The sequence below is a fragment of the Rissa tridactyla genome, chromosome 1 (genome assembly GCF_028500815.1).
Source record: "Rissa tridactyla isolate bRisTri1 chromosome 1, bRisTri1.patW.cur.20221130, whole genome shotgun sequence".
Taxonomy (NCBI): Eukaryota; Metazoa; Chordata; class Aves; order Charadriiformes; family Laridae; genus Rissa; species Rissa tridactyla.
The window spans coordinates 147,271,502-147,279,727 of NC_071466.1; the positions used below are offsets into that span (position 1 = coordinate 147,271,502).

Sequence of the window (8,226 nt, forward strand, 5' to 3'; positions counted from 1 at the left end):
TTTTAATGTAGAGGAAAAATGTTATTAAAGTAGGGGCATGTTTAAGATTCTTAATTTGAATAATTAAACTGGTTTTGTATTTATAAAAGCATTTCTAGGAAATAGCGACATTATGGCATGATTGTTACTCACATCAGCCCTATTGTTAGGATTAAAATGCATATGAATGTGTTCTTTTTGTTCAGATGTTTTAGCATTCAAGGAGAAAACTTGTTGCATAATGAACAGCAGTTTTAACTATTGTCTTATCACCATTGTCTCATTCTTTAGCAAGCTTCTGATGTCATGACTTTTAACTTTTGATGGCATATATGATTCCTAGCTTGAGATTTTTTTTTAGCGTTTTGATATGAAGGTAAGTTTTAGTTGGAGAAACACTTCTTAACCGGATCGAATTAAGGATATATAATTTTCATAGCAATTGAAGCTGGAAACAATTTGTCTAAAATTTTCAGAAAAACTGATCAGTAGAGAATCCAGATTTCTGGGGACTTATTTCCTGAACTGAAGCTTAGTTTAAATACTGGGTTTCAGGTCTGAGTTTGAGTTTTGTTATTGAAGCTTACACGGCTTCAGAAAAAGATTTTATTTTTTCCATATAGGATTTTTTTTGAGTGTGAAAAAATAGAGATAACAGTAAGATGACTGAAACAGAAGTTGTCATATCCTATGGAAAGGTTCTATTTCATGTTACTTCAACCATTATTTTTATATTCTGTATACAGCAAGGAGATCTGTCATACCTAACCACAGCTTTTTGCTAGTTGTATTGCAAAAGCAATGTAATGTAGAGCTATATGAGAGCTTTCTATATGATAATGAAGCTAGACAACAAAATTACTTAACCTTGTAACTCTGAAAAAGAAGAGTCTACCATACCTGTCAAACTATATTTGTAAGTGAGCTAATTGACTCAAACCTGGCATAGTTCTAGAAAGTGAAGATAGCAGCTACTGAAGATATTCAATAGTGCGTTACAGGAAATGGATTTTATGCATAGTATCAATGTATTAACTTTCAAATAGTTTTAGAAAGCCATTCAGTAAAATTCAGACCTACTAATAACATTACCCTGTTGAAAGTGAATGGAAGCTTTGTCAACCTACTGTTTAAAGCTCTCACCAAGAATCTTATTTGAATAATACTTATATTTTCTTAAGAGAAATTGAAACTATTCATTCAAAATTTACTATTCAATAAAAGTACATTTTATGTTGCATGAATATTGTGTGCTTTCTTAGTTTTAGTCCAAGCTTTTAAAAGTGAAATCAATTTCTTACCTGAATTCCATTCATCATGAAAAAATATAAATTCTGTCTTTTATGAAGCTGTCATAGTTCCTAAGAAATATTAGACCCTAGGGCCCGCTACTCCATTTAAAACATTCTTCACGTTCATATAATCTTTTTTTTTTAATATGCCTTTTGCTTGTTTGATGACTTTTATTCTTCTCATTTAGTGACATTCAATATTATGTCCATATTCTGTTCCTTTTAAACATAACTTAATAGAAGACAATAAAAAGCAGATATTTAGTATTTTTATTTTTAAAGTGAAGATAGCTGTATTTATCACATTGTCTACATTCTTGATTTTCCTTTTTTGTATTTTTTGTTTTCTTGCATATTCTCTGAAAGATGGTGGGCATCCCGATAAATTGAAAAAGAATCAAAGCTATGTAAGACCTGATTCTCAAAAAATATTTACGTCCCTAAAGATGCAGATAAATGCATATCAGGATTTTTAAAAATGCATAGAGGCACCTAATTTTTGTTATTTAAGTAGGCTTCACCTAGCAGTCTTTATATTCTGAAATGTCTGAAGTTGTTCTGTTTAGGGTTCTGATGAATTCACGTTTAAATGCTTCTTTTTTCTTTTTTTTTTTCTTCCTTTTTTTCTTTTGCTTTTTAAATTCACTCTTTTCCTGGCTCATTCTGCCAGGATTGTTCTTGCACCCGGGCTTGCCATGGCTAGATCCTTCTTCTCTAAGAGGTCTAAATGCAGTTGGTGGTAACTACGCAGCAGGAGGAAGGGTAGCAGAGTTGTGTTCTCAAGGGTATATACAGGGAAACAAGTCTCAGTGTAGGCAGTTTCTCAAGATGCTCAGACTGATGAATTAACTAATGTAGTTCAGAATATGAGAGTTGATCACTCTGATGATTTGGAGCCTGAGGTGGTGTGTTGGGGTTTTTTTGTACCAAACTTTTTTTTTTTTTGGTTGAATGGTTCATACCAGCTGCAGGTGGGATTTGTGTCACCTAACTAGTTACCTTAAAGTTAAGTGCCCATTTTCAGTTAATTGTCTAGACACTCTCTATCATCAATGAAGAAACAGAGGCACTTCAAGAGTGTGATTCATCCCATCCTAAAATAGATGTCTAAGCTGGGATGAATTGGAAGTAGCTGTCTTTCTCCACCAAACAGCAGGAAAGCACTGGCAACTGGTTAGACAAAAAGCATCTGAAAATAGGTGTGATCGTCCCCCTCTGAACTATTAATATATCTCTTATCCCCCTCCTTTGTTTCACAGATTTGGGAGATGAGTAACATTCTTCAGTATTTGCTAAATAGGGCAAATGTGTTAGATAGATAGATGTTAGTATCAAATCTATCAGGTTCAGGAGTACATAAGGCAGAAGATAATGTATACAGATCCACTGAACCTGTGCGTAGACAGTCTGCGCTTTGTTTTGATTTGTCAAATGGTAGCTTAAAGTGCAACAGCAGATGCGTAAAGCATCGTACATATTTCACGTTGGAATTGGCCTAGAAATCAGCATCCACCCACAGGGACAACTCCACTTGGTTACTCCTCTGTACAAAAAACGTCACAGTGACACTTCAGAGCTATCCTGTCACTTTCTTGTTTATTTTCTGAAAAGTAAATATTCTGGCTGGAGAACAAATTAAGCACACAATGGGTGTATAATATATCTCAAAAGTAATTTGAATGGAAAGCATTTCAAGCTGGCAGAAATATTAGACAAGTTTAAGACAATCTGAAAGGTTTTCTCAATAAAATTGAGAATAAATATCCATTAGAACATTGATGAAGGCTGAAACTTTTCCCAACAGAGTAATCAGTAGCAATTTCACAGCAGAAAATCTGTGCAGTAATTTTTATTCCCTTGTATTATTTGTGAAATGAAGGGAATATGCCATTTAACATTCAATTTAGCAAAAATGTTTATATTTTGAGGCATACTTTATAACAGAAACAAATCAACAAAAAGCAGTTGTTAAGATTTCATTTGCTTCTCCAGCACTAAGCTTCTGCTGAGTGTTTTTCATAATTGGGCAATAATGTTTTTCAGATGATAGTGAACTCTTCACTGAGAAAATGATGGACAAAACAACCATTGCTGTGATCCAGGATGTCATCTCTATGAAACTTTGCTTAACAATATAAAGGAACAAACATTTTTATTAATCCTGCACTGGTATTGGGCTGAGGTAGGAGAAAATAACACTGTCAAAATTCCATGAAGGTCCACCCATCTCTAAACTAGTTTTCTCAGATTTTGGTAGCAATGTAAATATGCCAGTGGGCAAATTTACCCTGTTTCTCTGGTACCTTTTGGTGCTTGAACTGCTCATTGGTTTTGTCTCTTCCCTTTGTTACTCTAGTTCAAGGAAAGGAATACCCAAGGACAGATGTTTCTGCTGCCTTGTTAACTGAGTTTTCTTTTAATCATATTTTAAAGCACTTATGCTCACTATGCTTACGCTTTACTGATACCATCTTAAAGTAAGAACTGTAAATGTGTAAGATCCCATGCTCAGTACATATGGGAATCTGCTGCCAGACCACTTTTCTTGCTAAATGCACGTTAAGGTGGAAAGAGACCAGTGAGTTAACTGGTATAACCATATGCACAATGCAGCCGTCTTGTCTCATCTAGTTGTTCCTTCAGTAATGCAGAACAAGATGCCGTAGATGTTTCAAACCCAGAAGATCCTGCTGTTTTACTTTCATTAGGACCTAACTTCTGTTAGCATTCTTATTTTTCTTGGTCTTAATTAAGATGATTTCTTTCGCTTACAAACTGTGACTATAAAGACATACACATATGGTTATCTTTTTAATCCTTTTAATAATAATAATAATAGTAATAATAATAAACCCTGTTGCAATTCCTTTTCCATTTATTATTGTGATATATATATTTATTTTTTTACAAAGGAATTTGACAAGCAGATTTCTGGAGTTCCTAATGGACTTGAAACAATAGCCTATGCATGTCATTGTACATGCATAATGAAATAAGGAACATAGATCACATAACCACACACACGCACACACAGAAAACAAGGCACTGCTAAGACTGTACAAATAATAAATGACAAAGAGGTTATTGATACATTAAAAACTGAGATCCTAATGAAAACTGTAACAGTTGTCATTTTAACACCCTAAAGCTGTGCGTTGTTTTGGGGTTCTCTCCTTAAAAGCTCAGCTGTGTCCCTCTTTCCATATGTATTGGACCCCACATTCGTAGGTGAATAAATTGCTCCGATGTTGCTGCTGGAACGAACTAAAAAGTCAGCCAGGCGTTGTGTCACACATGTAGCGGTGTTGCATTTCCGTTTCTCCAGATGGTGACTACTAAGGTAAAACAAAAAGAGCCAAGATTAAGTTAAATGATGAGCAATCAAGCGTGCCACTTCTGATAGGCATTTGAGCTGTGCTAATGTGGGAGTTCTTTTAATATGTGCACAAATACAGGAACATTACAATCTTCCTACCACCTACTTTGTGCCTGAAAAAAAATCTTGCGTTGTATGCTATTATCAGTTTTAATGATGGGGGTTATTTAAATGCAAAGACCTTAACAGTCATATGTCATTTTTATTGATATTCCACATAGCAGTTTATGACATCTAGAAAACCTGTAATGATAGTGTAGTTAAGACAGTAAGTGAAAACAATGACTAAATGTTTAGCTTTAAGCTGAACTTCTAAATCTATTTAGAGCTCTTGCTGATATCATGAGGATTACTAACATAATGACAATCACTAACGTTTATTTAGTTCTCTTGTTCCCACAGAATCATATCCTGCTCTCACTGCAGTGAACATTAATCTTCCAGTCCGCACCAAGTGAACTGAGCAGACTCTTTCTCCCAACTGTTCCACATATCATGACAGGCGGCAGGCGTTGCCAACTTCTGCTGACTTCAGTACCACTTAAGATTTTGCTCTGTCTAAACAGAGATTTCTTCACTACTGAAAAGCAGCCACATCTTTGTTGAAACACCAGCAACTTGAAAGTGGTGTTGTGGTAGGAGTTAGTTTGCTGGATGAGACTTTAAAAGAGTGTCCATGGAAGAATCCATATCTAAAAAGAACATCTTATGGTCTAAACTACTAGACCATTCACAGAACTCCATGTAGAACTTATGTAGCATGAGATTTACTTGTTTTTTTAAAAATCAAAATACAATGGTTATCTTGAAAGAGCTTGAGTTTTCAAACTTATTTCTTAGGCCACTATGTTGTTCCTTCAGACAGAAATACTTGCTTGCTGAGATTGCTTATTGAGTTATTGTTAATTTTCTTGGGTTTCTTCACGTTGATGTGGTATGAGGTAGACCACAGCAAATTTTTTGCTGCAAACTGTTAAGAGTGACATTTTCCCAGTTTCAAACTCTGAACAATTACCAATGAGTACATTTTCCTATCGATTGACTAAATCTGTTGTCTAAAATGTCATCTGTCCTTTTAGAGTTATTTGTATTAATCTAAGAATGCAAATGGAATAGCAATTGTTAGAGAAATGTCTGTATTGTACTGGTTCTTCATCGGCAAATAGGCAGCAATTTCTAAGCAATTAATATTCTAAATATGTAATTGTATTTAAAGAAAATGGTTGGATAGGTCTTCGTATAGGTTATCTTAGGTTTCCATGGGTGCTTCTGTTTAAAAAGAGTTTAATCAAGCCCATAACTATAATCAAGCCCATAATCAAGCCTCAAGCCCTTGAAACAGCAGCTGATTCTCATGGAAATCCTGATTTGTTTGTGGAGGCAGAATTCTCTTTTTTGTTAAAGGTGTAAAATCAGGCCCTGACACTCCAAGTTTAAAACTCCAGTCCTTAAAGGAAGCTACTAGATTTCTAGATGATGTCTAGCCTGACTGAACCCCTTATACCTGATAGCTCTCTGATCTGTAACCTTTAATTGAGTATGTGCTTTAATGAGACTGTTCACCCAGTAGGATGTTGTAAACCAAGGCCCCAGAAAAGCAGATAAGGCATACTACACTCATAAAAGTGGTGCCTTGTGTTTGAGTATTACAATTATTATTATTTAATTTTTTTTTTTAAGTAATAGCTGTAAAAATGTGGGACCTTAGTCTTCTTTATCAAAATGTTTTGGAAGATAACCAAGTTGTCATATAATAATGACATTTCTTTTTATAAATTCAGAGAAAATGGAACAGGCAACTATACAGACACATGTATTTAATGAATCTATCCATAACAGAATTGTTATTGAAATAAATTCACTCAAAAGCCTGATGAACAATTAGAATAGTTCAGTGATTATTATCTTTTAGTAAAAATTGCAAATACTTTTTGAAATGCTATTTTATTCACAATAAAGTTACCTGAAGTTTGATTTATAAACATGAATGCATTTCAGATTAGTTAAATTCTGTCAGAGCCAATTGCTTCTTTTCCTTCTTCCCATGATTAAATTGAAAGTTAACTCTGACTCTGTAATGAAACATTATTTGCTTACAGGCAATAGTTACATTATAAACTAATTCCACTCTAGCAGAGCATTAGTTTTATTAAGAAAAGTATATTTTCTTCTTTTTTCCTTCAGGCTTGGAAATGCAACAAACTTAAATAAGAAAGCCCTTTAAAAACACACTGTTCTTAAGGTAATGTAGCATTTGTAGCCTTTTTCATTTATGAAAGCATTATAATTGTAAAGTGGTTAAATGATCTGCAAGTTTTGTCTCTGGATTTCACTTTCTACTGTGAGTGCTTTGATCTTCATGCATACAGAATAGCTGTAATAGCTCTAATTACAAGAAGAAAGGTATTTTAAGCTCTTTTGGAGGATAAATAACAGACACAAAGAGTCACTGGTGCAAAGTTTACTTCATAATTTAATCCTAACTAATGTGACTAGAAGAAACAAGGAAAACCAATACCTTTTTGTCTTTGCTGCTGGGTGTTCTGGCATTTCCTCACTAAGTCCTGAAAATGTATTCTGTGACATTACCGGCGATATCCATCCTTGTCTCTTGGAAGTACCATCAGAGAGATCATCAGCCACAGATAGTAATCTTTAAACAACAATAAAATAACCTGTGAAATCGAATAGCTCTATTTTTGCTCATATTATTTGAGATATGAAAGCAAATGCGATTCATGCAATAATCTGAATACCTTTTCCCTAAAAAGAAATAAATATGATTATTTATTACTCACTTCTCAATAGGTGTAGCTTCCAAGCAGCTCAGAGTGACAGAAAGTGCAATGAAGAAAACTGACAGCTTTAGGTTGCACATCCTTGCTTCCAAACTTTCTGAAAAGGATAATCATTCAAAACTGAAAGCAAACCCAAATACTCTTTAGCATATCTTATTACTGATGCCCTTTCTGTCCTAAATCAACAGCAGCTAGTCTTTATCACAGAGTAAAAAAATGATCACTGAGTTTAGTGACACAACGCAGTTTCAGACAGATAGCTCTCAACAATAAATGTTCATTTTCCATCTAGTAGTTTCAATCCTTTCCTTTATCTCCAGTTTGCATTTTCCAACATGTCCCAGTCTCAAATTCTGGTGCCAGGTGTAATTTACCTTGAAGTTATCTTAGCCTTTTCCTGAAAAATGCTGTTGATTAATAATGAGAAATGTTGTGCTTTCCTGAAAGCACATCTGTTGCACTGCATCTTAAGTAAGAAAAAAAGTGAAATTGTTTACCTTTTAGTGGTCAGGGAGCTAACTGAAGAAGCACGCCTGTGTTAGCAAGAAGGGTGCACGCAACAATTCCACGCTTGCATCTAGCTCTGGAGTATCCCTTTTCCTCTTTCCTTGCTGACAAGTAATACGGCTCTTATATACCCTTCACACCTTTCTCAGCTCTGACATCAGGCAGCACAGAGACACTGTCATTAATTCCCATCCCTATAGATAGAAAGTACCCCAGAGAGGAGCAGAGGCAGATAGGTCATTATTACATTAGCACATCAGTAAATATTAACCTG

The 8,226-nt window shown here is 34.6% G+C and overlaps 1 protein-coding gene across 2 annotated transcripts; it reads right to left on the minus strand.

The window, feature by feature from the left end:
• Positions 1 to 4,320: 4,320 nt before the first annotated feature.
• Positions 4,321 to 7,537, minus strand: IAPP (islet amyloid polypeptide). 2 transcript variants are annotated; one of them, XM_054188008.1, is made up of 3 exons: positions 7,446 to 7,537; positions 7,166 to 7,300; positions 4,321 to 4,606 (listed from the first exon to the last, which is right to left on the minus strand). In XM_054188008.1, exons 1-3 carry the CDS (start codon positions 7,523 to 7,525, stop codon positions 4,414 to 4,416), a joined length of 408 nt encoding a protein of 135 aa, XP_054043983.1. In that variant the 5' UTR covers positions 7,526 to 7,537; the 3' UTR covers positions 4,321 to 4,413. The 2 variants fall into 2 exon arrangements, with proteins under 2 accessions (XP_054043983.1, XP_054043984.1); XM_054188009.1 differs by lacking the exon at positions 7,166 to 7,300 and having other exon boundaries at positions 4,321 to 4,603; positions 7,446 to 7,525.
• Positions 7,538 to 8,226: the final 689 nt, after the last annotated feature.